The following is a 19,686-nucleotide window of genomic DNA, read 5'->3' on the forward strand; positions in this document are numbered from 1 at the left end:
CACCAAAAGAAAGCTCTAGTTGTGTGAAGAAAATGATAAAATTTTAGTTTGGGTACAGTGTTGTATGACCGCACAATTGTCATTCAAAGTGTGAGAGCGCTGAAACCTGAAAAATGGCCTGGGCAGGAAGGTGTAAAATTGCACGGTATTGAAACGGTTAAATGTAATTGCCGCTTTTTTTTTTTTTCTTCACTATAGTTCAGAAATTTATTCAGCTGTCACTTTTCTCCCAACTAAAAAGATTGTTTTCTTTTTGTTTTTTTTTCCCTCTTAAAAGAAACTAAGTTTCAGTTAACTCTAGGGAAAGTGACAGCTAATTCTGTCAGCTATAGTGAAGGAAAAAAAAAAGAACCAGAAATTGCATTTAAAAATCAGCACTAACATACACTTTGTATTGCGAAAAAAATTCATAAATTTGTAAACTGAGGCATTATTTTCAATGGATTTTCATACGTAAACCGAAATTTACGTTAACCGAGGCGCTTGTAAACCAAGGTATTACTGTATGTGTATATTGGCACCAAGAACATAGCACAAAAACACTTAGGATTCCAAACAAAATATGTTTTATGAGTGTATGTAAGATATATGAACTTTGAGGATGTAACAACATGGTGCATAATCAGTAGGACATGATGTGGTTTTATTTTTATTTTGGTCACACTTTCAGAATTCCCATTGTGCTGTTCACATTTTTTGGTATATACAGCACTGCAACTAAATACCCTACACTATGTCCTGGTGCCAAATCCAGCAAGCAAAACAAAAATGGCATCCACATCAGTTTAGAAAATTTAGCTTTTTAAGGTAAGGTGCACTTGGAAAGCACATTTCACAGGGAATAGAAAAAGCTATCTGCTTGCTGCTGATTGGAGAACTATGGCTTTGACTAAGAAGGGGGCCCACTTGGACCCCTGTAAAGAGATCACTTCTTTCTCACAGCAAAGGTCACACTCTGAGACCCCATCCACAACATGTACCTGGGTGTCATTCACCTTGAACAGCAACCCAAATGCAGCACAATTTTGCCAAGATTGTTGTACAGCAATCATGGCAAAATGCAAGTGTAAAATCGCTCCTGTTTCAGGGCTAAAATTTGGTCCTTGAGCATCTTTACAGTGACAAATGCGCAAAGGGGTTGCCCATTGAAGTGAATAGGCTGCCCTATGCATGACACAGATTTTTTGCGTAAGAATTGCACACTGAAAATTACAAGCACTATGCACAGTGTGGATGGAGTCTGAAGCATTGCTGGCATAGTACAGGCTTTTCTACTCAAGCTGTTGCCAAGACTTGCACAACCTTCATTTTGATGCAGGGGCAGACTGACCATTCGAGCACTCGGGCAGTGCCTGGGCTCAGTAGGGGGCCCCATGAAATGCCCCTGATACCTTTTTTTATAGGCTTTTTTGGGTGTGCTTTGAGTGTGGGCAAGGACACAGGGGCCCCATGATCCCCTATTGACCGGGGGCCCCATGAGTTGTCAGTCCGCCCCTGTTTTGATGCATCTTTATTTGGCTGATTTTAAACTGAGAGTTCTATTGGGTTTTACATTTTTTTCTTTAGGAAACAGGCTCTGTTATCCTATAAAAAGTAGTGCTGTTCCTTCGTTTGCCTGTATTTACCAGTTTCAGACTCCTTTGATAAGGTGCAGTGTTTTCCTACACAAATATTGTACTAACACTTCTTTCGTTGCCTGCATCCCCGGTCATTGCGGGCCTAAAGAGAGAAGCTTGCTGAAAATTCTTCTGATTTATAAGCCACGGCGTGCAGAGAGGGTTCAAGAATGCAACACACTTCTGGGTGCAGGTCTCCTGCTGTCCACTACAGAGTGGTCTAACCTGCTGGGTGACAACAGGGATTACTTCACTTACAACAGTTAAGCAGGCAGCGTTTCCTGGTGAATTGAGAATGAAATGAGTCAGTGGCTGCTTGAAGAAGTGCCCCAGCACGTCTACATATTTATCTTTTTGTCTTCAATTTAAATTTTATGCCTGTACAACAACTTTAAAATTTGATTTTGACCAGAATGGCTGATTCTTCCCGTTTGCTTTTATAAATAGAACATTCTTACAAGCATTTTTTTGCCCAAGCTCCTAAACTCAACTCCATAAAAGCCTATGTGTCCATGTACACATAGGCTTTTAGCAGTTTAGGAGCTGCTGCGTTTAGGTGAGGTTAAACCTTCTTCTCCTGAACATAGAAGAATCGCATGCAGGATAGGAACAATTTGACCGCCAACTGCAGGAAAACCAAAATCGTGGTACCGCAGTTGCTGCGATTTGCAGTTTCCTGCGGTCTGGGTAGGCTCATGTACATGGAGCCTAAGGTTCCAAATAAAACTGCTTGTTCTAGAATCCACTGTCAGTATTGGCATTCCCAGAACAAAGTCCCCTGTATTGATGTTTGTGCTTCATTCTTTGTACAGCAAGTCCCCATTTATGTCTCAGCATTTTGTAGCTCGAAGCTTCAAAATGGTTCCAAAATCCCTTGTATTTCAATTGTGGCTGTTTACATGTGAGTGCTCAGGTTCCTGTATCTTGACACTTGATACTCCAAAAGCTCAATGAGCTACTTTCGAGGCAGCATTGAGCTTTTCTGGTCCCATAGAGTTAAAAGTGAATGCTTTTTTTAAAAGCTTGAATTGAGCATTTTTGTACATTTTTCCAACTTTTTTTTTTTTTTAACCTGTAAGAACTGGTTTCCACCCCTTAGTGCTTTCCATTGGCTAAAACAAAAATGCCTGACACGTTAATACACATGTAAACCATTGAAATGCGCATCTAAATTGCCTGCGTGAGAAATTTAAAACCATATGCCTGAAAACATGTATAACAATACAGGTTATGGTAAGAAGGGATTAAGGCAACAAGAATTTTCTCATCTTTATTAGTGTGTAGCACAATAAAATCGTCTTAAAACAGAAGATATTCACATCTCATTCTATCACGTATCTCCCCCCCCCCCCCCCCTCCCAAAAGGGATTAGCCCCGTGTTTAGGACAGTGAGTGGAGCTAAGCAGATCATTGCTTTACACCCCATATTATCACCATAACCTGTATGGATATACTGCTATGCTGGGTTCAAAGCCTTTCTTCTACAGAAGCCATGATTTCTATACATTGCACTCATGATTGCCAAATAGCCTGAATAAAATGTACGCAATCTAATTTTCCCTGGAGATTTGTCATCCTCAACTGCCACCCCTTCCACGTGTTTGGTTGAAGGGCAAAAATTAAAGACCAATTCAGAAGGGGAGGTTGAAAGGACATAGCTGTGACCCCTGCTATCTATGGTCTTGACAAAATCAGAAATTCTGCCCATGATATCTGACATTGTGAAAGAAAAATTCCTCTCTGAACAATAAATGGAAGCTAGTTTGGTAGATGGAAATGGCCACAGGAAGGTGGGAAGTCAGATTGGGGGCAGCTGGGTAAATAAAAGGGTACTAGGTCCCTGAGTGGACAAACTTCCACCCTCAGAGCGAAGAACTGAACCTGAGCTGGCAAGTCCACCTGACCTTTTTTCTCTAGTGCTCCGGATCAGCCATGCTTGTAAAAATCCTTAGAAGGGTACTCACGATGTCCACAGCTGTGGAGAGGGTAGGGAGTGCCTTGTTGCAAAACAATTGTTGGCCTTAATTCCAGGAGAGCACTCAGAAATGCTGTCAGCCCAAAAGAGGCAGCCACAGTAAAATGGGGAACACACTACGAGAAAACCAGAAGAAGAATTCCGTACAAGGAATGATTGTTTGATTTATGTATAATGTGTACACGGCTTTCAACATGCGATTCCGACTTTTCAAATGAAAATTTCCAAAGGGACAAACTCCAGGACAAATTTTTCTCGTAGGTGAACAGAACTAACAATTTATCATAGCATAATCATAAACCAGAAACAACAATAATCTATGCTACAGTGCTTCTACATCAAACAAAAAAAGCCTTTGTCATTCGAGAATTTGTGTACAATTAATGCCATCCTCGGCTTTGATTTTGCTGGGAAACTTCGAGGAAAACCAGACGTTCATTTGTCTTATTTTCATATAGTGTTTACCCAGCTTTACTCAACTGAAAGTGAGGTGGCTCATGTGCAGAAGGCCATGCAAGTGCCCCAAAGGGAATCTGGAGTAATAAAAAGAGCACCCTGAGTGTATATGTTTGATAGGCTTCTCTCCTGTACTCACCACTGATGTAGGCAGGAATAAAGTGATCGTAAATTGAATTTTTTAAAACAAACAGGTTTTATACTTACCTACTCTGTGCAGTGGAAATGCTCATCGTGGCCCTGAACCTCCGTTTCTCATGTCCCCTGCTGGCACTCTTGGCTCCCCCTCTCAGGCACGTACCTACATAGGCAGCCACTTTCTATGAGTGCACTCAGACAGCAAGGTTTGAAAGCGAGCCTGCAGCTTGAGGAAAGTACTGCAGATAACCGGAAACTGTGAAAGGATTCAACTACACTGATTATCAGTGCAGCCCCAAAAGTGCCCATCAGTTACCAACAGTACTGCCCATCAGTGCCGCATACCAGTGCAGCCTTATTGGTGCCTACTCATCAATTCTCACCAGTGCCGCATACCAGTGCAGCCTTATTGGTGCCTACTCATCAGTGCTGCCCATCAGTGCCGCCTCATCAATGCATATCAGTGAAAATGTTATAATAGAAACAAATAAAACGTTTTGTTTTTTTTCTTATGGGTACAGTGTTGCATGACTGCGCAATTGTCATTAAAAGTGCGATAGCACTGAAAGCTGAATGAAAATTGGCCTAGGAAGGTGGGGGGGGGGGGGGATAGGCCCATTAGGCAAGTGGTTAATACTGGCATGCAACATAATAATTGAAGTACTAAAACATCCATCTGTAAGATTGATCATAATCTCTTTATTCTTCTCCATATCTGTGTAAAGTGTGTGCATGCATTTTAGTTGGCAAGTTAGGAACTGCATTCTTCTTTAATTTTCTAGAACTCTTAAAATGTGTTACCCCAACATTTTCATATTCCTGATATGTGTATGTTGTATGTACTTGTTAAAAAGTATCTGGTTCCCTTTGTACATGTTTAGATCCATCTAGCATTTCAGTGTTAATGCTTTCTTTTGGCCAGAACATCCGTTTATTATTGAGGCTGAAACGTTAGACGTTTAGGATCGATTAGGCACGTCTAGCACGTTTTTTTTTTTTTTTTTTCTGCTCTTCAGCTCCTCTTCTGAGCATACTCTTTTTGTGTGTTTTTTTTTTTTTCACCCTGTAAATGGCATCTTCTAATATGTTTGTAAACGCCTTTGGGTGTGTGGACTCAGACTAACATAGAGGTGCTTTTACAGGCTGTAAACTAAAACAGCCAAATGCCTGTAAAAGCTGTGTTTTTTTTTGTTTTGTTTTTTTTAAGCCCACTGTGCCTGAGCCCTTATTGAGAAAATGTGCTTAAGACCTGAAGGACATTCACCTCTGTTAAGGAGAAACATGGGTGTGGGGCATAGCACTGGCTTTGAGAAGTGTCCATGCATGGAAGTACTGGATGAAAATCTAACACAAAGAAGTTTCAGTGGTGGAAATTTACTAAAACGGGAGTGGACTAAAGCTGGAGCAGCTGTGCATAGTAACCAATCAGCTTCTAACTTCAGATAGTTACGTTTTGAAAATGAAAGCTAGAAGCTGATTGGTTGCCATGTACAGCTGCTTCAGTCGTGGTAAAATTGCATCAGTTTTATTTGTGAAAGAGACATTGTTTGAATGGTGTCTGTGTATGTGTGTGTATGTATATGTGTATATATATATCATTTTTTTTTTTCTTTATACAGTATTTTAGGTAGACAACACCGTGATAACATAGGTGTACTTGGATGTTTTTTCAGTTATTTTACAAAATGCATTGACATTTAGTGTGTATTCGAACTGAATGCGGTGGGACTGCATTGAGCGGCTATTCCTGCACAGTTTCCCCGTATGACAAGGCAAAATGCCTGGTCTCCATTATGCCTGATTCACACCAGTGTTGTGGTGGTGTGTGGGCAGTGTGCACTGAAAAAAAATACTGCATGCAGTACTTTTTTTTTTTTTTTTTCCTGTGCAACGCAGTGCAGAGCAATTCACCGCCTTTCACCACACTGCCGACATTTGAACTTAATGAAACGTCTTTCTGACATTTTGAATAAGTGAAGAGCATGATGCGCTCAAGTTGGCACTGTGGCAATATGGCCGGATCGCACCAGACACCAGCTGCTGCGTTGTAAGCCCTTAACTTTTAATGTATTTGATTATTTCCCAGTGAGTGAGTTTGTGTATTCTAATATTTATTTATATTATATATTTAATTAGATTTTAATAAATATACATTTGTGTGTTTTTTATTCTTTTAATGGATTGATCATCGATGCAGGGTTTACGGAACAAGCCAAAGAAAACAGGGCATGTAAAGCCAGACCTAATTGATGTGGATCTTGTCAGAGGTACAGTATGTAATATAATTACACATTTATTATTTTTTCATACTACAAGGTAACTGTTTTACTTGTTTTTAATTGTCAGTTTATAGTAGTGTTCTAGAAACAAAGATATTCAAACTATTTCAACTAAGATTTTTTTTTTTTTTTTTTTTGTGGTTGATAGGTGACACAAAGTATTGTGTTTTCTGTGGTTTATAGTTACAAAGTCTTGTGATTTGTCTTAACCCAGGACATCCACAGTGAAGCCCTTGCCTAGAGCTCTGTTAGTCTCTATAGATTGGGAATATGTGAACATTAACAATGAACACACATTACTTCTGTGTGATCTCATGTACACTGTACGTTTTTACAGCTGCTGTTTTTGGCTTTTGACGGGTTTTTATCAACAGCCAGTAAACTCCCCAGTATGTTATCTTACGTGTCCATGCACACTTAGACTGTAATCAACGTTTTTTGGCAGGGGCTTTTTTTGGCTGAAAAAAAAAACCCAGGACTAATGGGTTTCTAGAGGAGTTTTTAGCTGTAAAAGCACTCCAACACTGGAAAATGTGGTAAAACAGCGCAAACTAGAGTTTTTGGATTTTTTTTTTTTTTTTTTACCCAAAAAAATATTTTTTTTTTTTGGGGGGGGGGAGGGTGTTTAAAAAAAAAACGTGTAAAAAGTTGCTGAACGCTAATGCAAAAAGTGCTGAAAAACTCACGTTTTTAACTTGACTTTACACAGCTAACATTACCAGCGTTGTTAAAACGTCCAGTGTTCATGGAATTTAACTGCACAAATGTAAACCTCTAAATCAGGGATGTCATACTGGCGGCCCTCCAGCTGTTGGCAAACTACAAGTCCCATGAGGCATTGCAAGGTTGACAGTTACAAGTATGACTTCCAAAGGCAGAGGCATGATGGGACTTTTAGTTTCACAACAGGTGGAGGGCCGACAGTTTGACACCCCTGCTCTAAACACACCTTGACTTTTTCCTGTTGCCCAAGTAACATAATTGAGTAATAAGAAAAAGTGGATGACTACAAAGTTCCCAGCTTGTTTAACCTTTGACAGTACCAGTGCACAGCTATGTTTCTGTTAAATGTTTAATGTAACCAAATAACCTATTTTCTAAAATAGAATTTGAATTTATTTCACATTGTTAAGGACACCAGATGAAGTAAGTGATTGGCAGCTACAATTTGAAATTTCAGCTGGTCAGCAACAAATTGGAGCAACTCTCAGACATATTCAGTAAATGCAAAGCAGGAGTAATGAGCAAAATGTGGTAATTCATAGCAACCAGAGCAGAATCATATACTGATTTTAATACTGAAATCTGTTGCTGTAGGTTAGACAAGACTGCATTCTTGTCTTTAGTCTAACAGTGTCACTTGTGGTTTCATTGGTGGTTCCTTATGTTATTGTGCTGAAGAGGTATCCGTATCAAAATTGGGGAATGGAGTCCAGATGGGTCTCTGGTTTGAAGGTTTATGAAAGAACAAGAATTGCCCACAACAAACACATTCTTGTTCTTTTTGGTTAGGTGGGAAGAATATTCTTGGACATTATTTCCTTTAGACACTTTAAACCGTTTAACTTCTAATCCTTACCTTTAACACAGCAGTTTTTGTTTTTCTGAATTTGACTTGTAATATTATTTTCTTTCCAGTGAGGGACTCAGGAATTCAGAAACAGTCGGGTTATACCATTGCCTACAGGAGGACAGTTGTTTGGACATTGGCTAACCAAAAAATTGTAAGCTAGTATATGACATGACCATAGGCGACTCTCTGAGTGACAGTGAGGAAGCTACACCTAAATGTATTCCACAGGGAATTAACAGTTGGCATTGGTTTACTGAGAGTGGTTTGCCTTGGCTTAGAAGGCGTGGCCTCACTATGCCCCACCCTCCTTTCCAACAAAGTGTCCTGAATGTGAAAGTCTTCAATGGAAAAGAAGCCATGGATGTCAGAGAGTGGTCCAGAGAAATGCCCATGAACTTTTGCCATGCCCAGAGTTTTATTTGGTAAGTGCGGGGTTGGGGGTAGCTGATCTTCGTGATTGACTGCTGGGCAGTTGAGGCAACACCTAGATCTTTTAGGCTTTTACCAGTGCAAACTGCGGTCGGAGTGCTTTGAAATGATATAAGGATCAGAGCAAATATAAGGGTGACTGATGCACACATGCAGTTAACGTCTAACCCTTGAGACTTGTGCCCATGCCCGACCAGCCATTCAGAAAGCATTACAGTGAAAAAACATGAAGTATTAATTATGCATGAAAGTTTAATAGCACAACAATTAAAGGTGCTTAGCAGTATCATCCTGCTGCTCTGAAGGTGGCCTTAGGCCCCCCACCTATCCCCGTCTTCTCTGATGTCCTCTGAGGTGTAGGGGATGCTCCCTATTCTATTACTGGTTCTCCAGTACCACAGGCAATAAAGTCTGCAACAGGCGGGATTGTGGTTTGAGTGGGATGTGCAGCTACTGTATTCATTGCGCCCCCAGACAGGCCAGGCAAAAGTCCTCTTTTAGTGATGTTTTCCGTTGGGATCATAACAAGTCAAGCAAGAAGCCTGTGTGAAAGTTTTAGTCAGAGGAAGCACATTAATAGTAGTGGTCTGCGACAGTCCTGCTCTGTACTCACAGAGTGAAACAGATCCTGAGGTGGAAATGCAAAAGACCAGGCCCTGGTCTTGTAAAGGTAGGTCTCAGAGGTGGTTAGTAGGAAGTCAAAAATGTTATAGTTCAGGGTGACACCTGGTGGAAATATTGGGTCCCTAGCTACTTTTCTTTGTGCCTCATACAGGCATTGTATAAAGATTGTTTGTTAGTTTAGGTCTTGAAGAGTCAGAAAGCTGTGGCAGGGAATGGAAGCGGTAAAGATGGTGATGGCATGAGGGGTCCACTTGAATTTCTATCACATTCTCTGGGCCACACCAGGAAATAATGAGTCTAGGTGAGGAACATAGAGCTAGATTTAGAAAGCAGGATAAAACCTGTTGCACTTTTGTTCTGGTGTTAGGCCTCATTGGTATCTGAGGCAATATGGTTGAAATCTCTGGAATTGGCTCTCGAACAGGAGTGATGCTGCCATTGCAGCTGAGGTGGAGGGGGACTTGGGGGCCTAGTGACCTGTTGTTTTCCAGCCAGTTAGGCATAAAGATTGCTTTGCAGCCTTAAAACTGGAACAGTTCAGGAAGTTGATTGGTGAGTGCTAGCAGGCTTTTAGGTGAAATAGGTGATCTCACTTTGTAAATTGCTCCTGCAGTCTGAACCTGTTCCAGTGGATTCAGAAGACGACTCATGTCAAAACATTTACAATAACATATAAAGCCATTTATAACTTTGCCCCAAATTATATCACCGATCTTGTCTCTAAATATCACCCAAACCTTACTCTCCACTACTCGCAAGACCTCCTATTCTCTAGCTCCTTTGTCTCCTCCTCCCATGCTCATCTCCAGGACTTCTCCAGAGCTTCCCCCATCCTGTGAGTTGTTGATCTTCGGGTTAATGTTCCTCTATACAGAGTCTCATTACTCCTTTGCATTACCTGTCCTGGTCTTGAGCATCAGATTGGTCCTCTGCGCCCTTCCTTTGGTCACTGGCAGGTTCTGTGTTTTGCAGAGGGCTTTTTCTCATCTGGTTTAGATTTGGTCACTGCTCCTTCAGGTAGTTCTGAATTAGACAGTCCCCAGTCCATTTTGTGGGATTTTTATGGAATTGTTTTGGACATCCCAACTGTTTCTGAATTCCTATGTCCCTCAATAGAGGACAAAGAAAATGTACCATAAAATTAATTTCTTGGATGCCATAAAGGGACACAGGCCCTACTCCTATGTGTTTTTTTTTCTGTATTTTTTTTTGCGCTCTTGCACTAGGTACTGCTTTTTCACAAAACTTGAGGCATACTGGGTAGAGGACAGGTTATACAGGGGCTGGCTTGCAGTTTTTCTGATTGCCAGAGTACCATCTTCCTGTATTCAGCAAGTATAACTGAACTGTTTCTGAACCTTTTGTTTTCCTCAGTGGATTCCAAGAAATAGATTTTATGGTAAGTACATTTTATTACCAGTTGATCCTGCCACTGCCTGTAGAAGGCAGAGCTTTGTAGTAAAAAAGGCAGGGTTAGCGTGAAGCTGCGTTGAAATTTTCCTAACTTAAAACATTTTTTCCTATAGTAGCCAGTCTGATTCCTTGTTCTGTCAGAGCATAAAATTGAAATCTAATTGGGCACTCTGGACAACTCATGCACTTTTTATTAATATATTATTTGCACATCTCTTTTATGGTAATTGTCCAGCCCTTTACATGCTCATATATTATCTATTATCATTTTATTATTATTATTTTTACAGGGTCTGCATTTGCAAAAGCAAAACCTGAAAGCCCATGGACATCTCTGACAAGGAAAGGAATTGTTCGTGTTGTTTTTTTTCCTTTTTTCTTTAGATGGTGGCTTCAAGTTACTTCAAAGGTCATCTTTCTTTGGTTGCTTTTACTATATCTTCTTCAAGGTAAATGAAGCGTGCTCTCAACAAATTCTTGTTCTGTTTTCGAAGATGTGTTTTTAAGAAAAACTATTTTATTTTCTTTCATTTTAATTTAGAACTTAAACTTGCTGTGAGTTATTTTAAAACAAATAAGCTCTCTCAATCCGCCTTTGTATACTTTTTTATGCATTTTGGCATTTAGGACATGAAAACAGTAGAAGGAAGTAGTTTACCATCTGACCTCATTAACATACACCCTGCTCATGCCCTCCCCTCTTCAGGAGATTGCTTCTATCCAACTCTGTGCTCACATATAATTATTATAAGTCTATATCATTATCTGTTCCTACTAAATACACAGCCAGTGATCGATTATTTATTTTTGTTCCTTCATCTTGCACAGATCTGGCAGTGTGTGTAGGACCTGAGCAATCACCTAAGAGCTTGTGTGGAGCAGAGCTGTAGTATTGAAAACAGGAGAAGTGTGTCCCTGGAAGTTTGTAAAGCTTATCATATACTAAACAATCTGTACAGTTTCCTTTAGATATACCATCAACTATGTAATTCAAGAGCCTGTTTGATTCGCTACAGAGTGTTTGGATAGATAGGTGTGTCTTTTATAATATAGCTTTGGTAAATGAAAAGGAGATTGTGCAGAGATTGTACAATTAGATAGTGTATGGCCACCTTTATACACCTAAAATAAACTAGTTGCACTTCCTGTGCCATTAATTAACAGCACCCCAAATTCAGAAGCAAAAGAAGCAAAATGCATAGTAAAAAAAGTGCAAACCGCAACATGCAAAAATTTCCCATGAATTTCTTTGCCCATGGGCTCCCCTATGCGTGTTGTCATTAACATGAGCCACAAACCATGTGCTCCCACTACTCTAGGTGTGAATGGCACCCGAAAGTGAAGTTGGTGTGTTTACACAAGATCAATGAGGCTCCATTCATATCTGTGCAGTTCTGAATGCATGTCAAACTGCACAGCGCACTCTGTATCATGCAATTTGGAAACGCTCGTCGCACTTGCAGCACAATGTTAATAGCACCCTAAGTGCGGGTCACAGACGCACGTCTGCCATGCAGCAATTGCACTGCAAGTACACCAAAAAGCATGGCAAAAAACTCTGCTGTAGAAAAAAAGTTCTGGAGCTTCTTTGGGGAATTTGTTGCGCATAGGGCAGCTCATTCAAGTGAATGGTCAGCCCTCTTCATAACGAGTGGAAAAGCTCCAAAGAAAGTATAGACAACGTGTTTTAATTACTGCTGTGATGTGAATGGGGCCTGGCAGCTGCATGGCTCAGTCCACTCAGTCCTCCTATGTACTTGTATAAAGATGGCCATACACTGTGCGATCTGATTGTACAATCTCTCTACAATTTCCTTCAGACTTACCAAAACTATGGAATGGGAGGACCCACCTAAACAATCTATTCAATTTAACTCTGGGTCACAGAAGTACAAAAGTAAGTGTACTCCTGTGACCCACAAGAAAAGTATGGTTCAAAAACCTTGTTGCATACTGCTCTTTCAATAAAGCCCAGCCTATTGAGAGTATTACTTTCAGCTGTACACTTTGTTTTGTGAGCATTGCTTTGTTTAGTGGTTAGCACTTCTGCTTTGCAGTGCTGGTGTCCCCAGTTCAAATCCTGGTCAGGATCCCTGTGCTTAAGTTGCCTCTCACACTCCAAAGATCTGCTGTTAGGTAATTGGTTCTAGTATGTGTGTATGTATGCAAGTTGGATAGGGATGATGAAATGTAAGCTCCTTGAAGCAGGGGCTGGAGTGAATGCACATTATGTAAATTGTCGGCACTATTTAAATACCTATAATAATTTTAATTCTGTGACCTATTATTCCGTTTATGTTTTTTAACTCCAAACGCTATGGACATTTGACACACACAGGCTCTGTATTCTGCTTGAAAGTATAATCTTGGCTGTCCCTACGCTGCAAGCAGTATATGAGCAATCCTTTCATTTTTTATTTAATGTACAGCACTTCAGAATAAGTTCAACTCTTACACCAGATTTTTGTACTGCATTTTGAGAAAGGGAAGGACATAAACAGACTAAAGTCTGTTGCAGTGTTCCAGACAGTGACTCAGCCTTGAGAATGCTGACTTGTACAAATGCATAAGTCAACAATTTTGTCTGTTTAAACTTTCCTGGCAGTTTGTTTTTCAGAAACTGACAAAATCTAATGGTTGTTCTAGTTCTTTAAGAAGTATGTCTAAAGGTCATCCCAAAATAGAGGAACTTATTCTAAAACACGTAGTTAATTCACAATATTGGCTTAATAGGGATCCAAGACATACACAACTTGCTCAAAATAGTAAAATTGTAAATGCATAACATTGTTCCTAAAATGAAACCGGACACCTCCAAACATGCTAGAATTGTTTATAGCTTTCGTAATTCAATATTGGAGCATGTAGTGGGGCGTCCTTCCCATATTCACGGTCGAAGCGTTTCGTGGCTACCACCTCTTCCTCTGGACAAAGCAGTTGTTGTAAAGTACATTAAACACAATCAAAACGATATCATTACGTGCCAATACTATTAGATCATACACCAAAGATTAAGGAAATATATTAAAAAATCTCACATTATAATGCAGTGCAACAGTTGTGCAAAAGGTCTCCCAGATGTACATAGGGGTTACAGAGGCCGCAACAAACTGCCATGGCAGAGATGCCGGCCTCACAGAACAATGCCACCCTAATGATGTTTAACGTGCACATAAGTAAAAAGGCCCAAAACCTCCTTCTTAAATAGTAATCTAATAATTTCCCTACATACACACTTTTCCAGAAGAAGAAGGAAATAATCCTAAAATAAAGACGAAAGATGTAACCAGCTACAGAAAAACACTGGACTGCTCTGTCCAAGATGTATTGAACAAAAAAGGATAGACCCCCAATAAATCAATATTCTACTACGTGATCCCTACTGGGACATAAGTGAAACCCCTCCATCCCCTGTGAGAGAGAGACCATAAATTGGGAAAGGAATATATTACAAATACCTTACAGCACACTCCTTAAAGGCTGATGCGCCCAAAACTCGGGCCAGGGTCACCAATAAAGGGGTAGCCTCTGTTTTCTCTTCATCTTCAGTGCAGCTGGGGTTGCACAGAAAGGAGTGCATAGTTCTATTAGCAGTTGGGTTGATGAAAACTATAGAGGTTGCTCTTCTGGTTTGTATGGATAAACCCATGCTATTTTATTGGCTATGTATTCTATTAATTCACAGTGGCAAGTGGTAAAGTCAAATTAAAGTGTAACTAAACCTAAGAACAGAAATGCAGTATACAGCAGCTTAACAGTCCTTAGTTGTTGCATTCGTTTTATTAATTTTGTTTTAATGCAATTTTTGCCTGGTGATTCTTCCCTGTATTCTGCCTTCTCATTTGATTACAGCATTTAAAAAAAGAAACTGCCCTAGGACTAGGACTGCCCTATTACATGCCTGGATTCTAACAAAGAATGAAAATGGTTCTACAGATAAATTCCAATAAGGAAATGATTACATCACTTCCCTTAGACAGTAGTAACACCTTTATCACATCCCAAGTTTTGTTAGTTTGCAAGTATGCATTCATGCACAATAATTCATTACCCAGTTCAGCTCTTTGAGTGAACCTTTAATCACAAGCCATCAGCTTGTGTGTTTTTTGTTCAGCCGGCTTAAAAGTGAAAGTGATGCGGCAGCTCCATAGCTGCCAAACACTTTCTCAGAGCCGACAACATGGTGCCCCCCACTCCTTCCATGGTTCCTGGGATCCCCGCTCTTACCGGAGCCCGGGAACACAACTGCTGGATAGGGAAGGCGAGCATTGTGAGATCAAGGAAATCCATGCCTCGATCTCACATGCAAACAGTGAAACCAGAAGTGGTGTTATTTCCGGTTTCAGATGCCCATTTTCATGGCCAGTACAGCCAGGGGACACATCTAATAAAGCCAATCTGTGCTTCATTAGATGGTGTGAAGGGCAGGGGAGGCATTGGGGGCTCTATTAGACACCTGTCTCCATAAAAAGTATCCATAAAAAGTACCTGTCACCTGCCCAGTGCTATCACATTGTGATAGTAATCAAGTAAAAATAAATTAAAAAAAGTTTAAAAAATGTAAATTCTAATAAAGTATATATTAAAAATAAAAATTTGCTGTAACCCTCATTGCTCCACACACCTGTGCAAATGCAAACCCAAGGTGTGCACGCATATGTATACCGCAGTCGCACCCCACGTGTGACATATTGCCGCAAATGTCAGAGTGAGAACAATAATTCTAGCAGAAGAGCTCCTAGTTTGGTATAAACTGATAAGCTGTAAACGCTTTTAAAATTTTTGGTGATATTGTGGGCAAATGCAATTTTAAGACTTGGAATGATTGGTGTCTATTTACTCGATGCAACTCATCTTTTATAGTTTAACCGAAAATGGGTATTATGTTGTGTGTTTTTGCACTAAACTTCATTTTATTATGTTTTTTCTTGAGAATTTGTGTTTGATAAACAGTTGTGCAAATCTCATGTGATATAAACACTTGCAATGATCACCTTTTTATTCTACAGGGCCTCAGAAAATACATGTGGTTCAGGGGGGATAATTTTATTGCCAAAAATGTAATGTGAAAAGTAAAAACAGCCGAACTGGTTACCTTTGTTCTACTAAAATAGGCACAAAATTAGTTCCTTCCTGTCCCTTTGTTATTTTGTGTAACTGTGTGCCACTGTAGTGCACGATCACTTTAATTGCTGCTCCTCTCATAGATTTGATAAACATTTGTGCAAAATATCACGTGACAGAAGAAATTACATATACTATTTATATTGCAGGGCCTCTCCTTTTAGAAAACATAATGTTTCAGAGGTTTTAATCAATTTTCTAGCCAAAAAGTCAGATTTTGATGCGTATACAAAAATATAAAAATTGCTCCAGTCCCGAAGTGGTTAGAATAATCCTATTTTCTATTATGGGGTGAAAGTTGTTTCCCATTTGCTCTCTTGCGTGTTTACTTTGTCACATGCACCCCTGGTGGAGGCCATGAGCAACTGTGCAGAAGCACATTGCATTAGGCTAGGTCCACCATAGTCACTACGAGGAAGCAAGCCATTGGATTGTTGTGCAGCCAACACTGAAGTTGGTGCATGTGGATAACAAGTGGCTGATGAAGGCTGTAGGAGATGAGCAACACTGAGATGCAAAGAAGGTGAAAAAAAGGTGAAACAATGTATTATGGAAAAGTGTTTATAACACACAGTACAAATCAACAGAATTAGAATTTACATTTACTTTAGGTTTATTTTTATTAGTAACTAGTGGTAGTACCTGAATTTGACTGGTCTGTCTCTTGTAATCCACTGAATTTGAGTTAGCCTCTTGAAAACCTCTGTACAGCAGAGCTCTGACTATGAGAGGGAGAAGAACAATAAAAGGTACTAATAATTTATGCTTAATATATGCTTAGATATGCTAACAAGGAACATGAGGACAGAGCAGAGTATCGAACTCCTCAGCCTGCTACTTCTCCTTTTACTATCCAATCACAAGCTGGGGACAAGCCCAAGCCCTAGTTTAATTACTGAGCTGCAGTAGAGATACAATATTTTGCCAAAATATTGGGCTGACTGCCTGTACACACACATGAACTTTAATAGTATTCCAGTGTTGATCCGTAGGGTTCAATATTGAGTTGGCCCACCCTTTCCAGCTATAACGGCTCCAACTCTTCTGGGAAGGCTGTCCACAAGGTTTAGGAGTGTGTCTATGGAAATGTTTGACTATTCTTCCAGAAGTGCATTTGTGAGGTCAGGCACTGATGTTGAATGAGAAGGCCTAGTTCGCAGTCTCCACTCTAATTCATCCTAGAGGTGTTCTGTTGGGTTGAGGTCAGGACTCTGTGTAGGCCAGTCAAGTTCCTTCACCCCAAACTCGCTCACCCATGTCTTTATGGACCTTGCTTTGTGCACTGGTGTGCAGTCATGTTGGAACAGGAAGGGGCCGTCCCCAAACTGTTCCCACAAAGTTGGGAGCATGAAATTGTCCAAAATGTCTTGGTATGCTGATGCCTTAAGAGTTCCCTTCACTGGAACTAAGGGGCCAAGCCCAACCCCTGAAAACCAACCCCACACCATAATTACTCCCTCCACCAAACTTTACACTTGGCACAATGCATTCAGGCAAGTACCGTTCTCCTGGCAACTGCCAAACCCGGACATGTCCATCAGATTGCCAGACAGAAGGCGTGATTCGTCACTCCAGAGAACACGTCTCCACTGCTCTAAAGTCCAGTTGTGCCGTGCTTTACACCACGGTATCTGCCGCATTGCACTGCACTCGGTGATGTAAGGCTTGGATACAGCTGCTCGGCCATGGAAACCCATTCCATGAAGCTTACTATGCACTGTTGTGCTAATATGAAGGCCACACAAAGTTTGGTGGTCTTTAGCTATTGACTCATGCGCTGACCCCGCTCTTTCATTTTACGTGGCCTACCACTTTGTGGCTGAGTTGCTGTTTTTCCCAGTTGCTTCCATTTTGTTATAATACCACTAACAGTTGACTGGAATATTTAGTAGCAAGTAAATTTCATGGATGGACCTATCATAGTAGCATACTTGAATTCACTGAGCTCCTGAGAGCGACCTATTCTTTCACAAATATTTGTAGAAGCAGTGTGCATGCCTAGGTGCTTGATTTTATACGTCTGTGGCCATGGAGGTGAATTGGAACACCTGAATCCAATGATTTGGAGAGGTGTCCTAATACTTTTAGCAATATAGTGTATGTCAGGTCTTCAGTTGGCTGCTCTGGCAAGGCTTTATAAGTCTCAGGAATGAATGGACAGAAATACAAATCCTTTGGCAGGTAAAACGGCTCTGATATTTATTCGTTCTGTATATTTAGCAGTTTGCCTAGAGTAAAAGTGATATTAAAGACTATATTTATTGAACAAAAAAACTGCTTGCCGTTTCTCCTGGCCCCTTCCCTCCTGCCATGTTCCCCATACAACAAGCAGTTTGTTAAGCGGGCTCCTGAGCTGCTGCTCTTTGTGTCCTTTCACACACACAGCCGTTGCTTGGCCCACAATTTCTCTGCTCATTGGTTCGTTGGCTTTCGGGCACATTGCTGGATCGTGATGGTGCTCAGGTAAGTATTAGGGGGGACTGCTGCACACAGCAGGTTTTTTACCATCATGCCTAGAATGTAAAGATAGATGTAAAAATAATCTTGAGCCTTTAAAACCACTTTAATATCTAAACAGCTCTTCCTTCATACATTTGTTGTTTATTTTTGTATCTCAAGCTTTTCAGTCATACAGGAATATTAAAAGGGTGATAAACGAGCGCTGGATAGGATAAAAGAGTTGCTAGCATGAAAGGTAAAAACCTTCTATAAAATCATATAATATAAGCATGCAGCCCTAATAACGTAATAGGAGCGTGAAGTATATATAACATATATAAAAAAATTCAATTATTATCAATATAACATAGATATTGCGTTAAAATAAATGACTAAATAGTAATTATATTGTAACCTATAGCAGCAATCAAAGCAAGTAAAACAAGTAGATAAGCACATTGTGGCGTTGTAAAAATTCACATGTGAAAATGCTTTCACGGTTTCCTGAGTCTTCAGTGACATGTTGCACTTCATGCTGTAATATGTTTGTCAACCAGCTGAATGTAGTTTGCTTTTCTGTGGTTGCTGAGATGAAAAGATTCTTGAATGCCTTCCAAGTGATCTTCTTTGGCCCCACTAACAGATCATCAAATTGCTTGTCACTGATGACTTATCTGATCTGTGGACTAAAAAAAAAATGCCTTTCTCATTCTTGGCGTCAGTTATTCTTGAAAACATTCACCTCAAATAATGAAAACTTTTACCTTCCTTGTTCATCATTTTCACAACTTTTTTCATAGTCTGAGTTTTATATGAAGAGGAGGCAAAAATATTTGTTAGGTCGACAAATGTTCATGTGCCACGATTTTTGTCCTGGAACCAAATTCTTAGGAGTGGCCATTTCTTTTTAAAGGAATGCTGCTCTCTTGCATGTCTGTCCGTCTGTATATCTTTAAACAGTACTTGTTATTTCTGCGTTGTATTCCAAGCAGCAGAGCCATTAGTTTTAGATCTACAGAGATATTCCAGTTGTACTTGGTGTACTGGATGTACTTCATTAACTATTCCATGTTTTAGTAGGTTTCTTTCATGTGTTTAACATAGCCAGCAGGTTATGAAGGGTGAATTAACTAAAAGTGATGTAGCGCTGATAATGAACATCAATCAGTACAAATAAACAATACAAGTGGATAAATTGTGCTCATAACCATAATGTGAATAAATGACCAAGAACATAGACCATAAATATAAATTAATGAATAAAGATACTAAAGTGCTTTCAATACATAGGTTCATAAGTTTCCAAATATCACATTTTGGATCGGGGAACCACAGTACAGAGCTTGCTCGGAAATTGCAGCAGCCAGGTGTTAGTGCATCTGCACACACAGTGAGTTGAAGACTTTGGATGGCCTCGTGTCCAAGAAGGGCAGCAAAGAAGCCACTTCTCTCCAGGAAAAACATCAAGGCTGACTGATATTCTGCAAAAGTTACAGGGATTTGACTGCTTGGGACTGGGGTAAAGTCATTTTCTCTGAGTCCCCTTTCTGATTGTTTGGGGCATCTGGACAAAACATTGTCCGGAGAAAAAAAGGTGAGCATTATCATCATTCCTTTGTC

General features: G+C 40.1%; 1 protein-coding gene across 2 annotated transcripts in view; it reads left to right on the top strand.

The window, feature by feature from the left end:
• Window positions 1-19,686, top strand: part of PHTF2 (putative homeodomain transcription factor 2) — a 182,476-nt gene that overhangs the window by 85,596 nt on the left and 77,194 nt on the right. For both annotated transcript variants that reach the window (XM_089685751.1, XM_089685757.1), the window contains 2 exons: window positions 6,383-6,452; window positions 10,794-10,952. In XM_089685751.1, coding sequence (XP_089541877.1) covers window positions 6,383-6,452; window positions 10,794-10,952 — 229 coding nt within the window. The remainder of the gene's footprint in view (window positions 1-6,382; window positions 6,453-10,793; window positions 10,953-19,686) is intronic.

Source organism: Staurois parvus, unplaced genomic scaffold (assembly GCF_062004578.1).
Source record: "Staurois parvus isolate SC_StPar_1 unplaced genomic scaffold, SC_StPar_1.0 ptg000019l, whole genome shotgun sequence".
NCBI lineage: Eukaryota > Metazoa > Chordata > Amphibia > Anura > Ranidae > Staurois > Staurois parvus.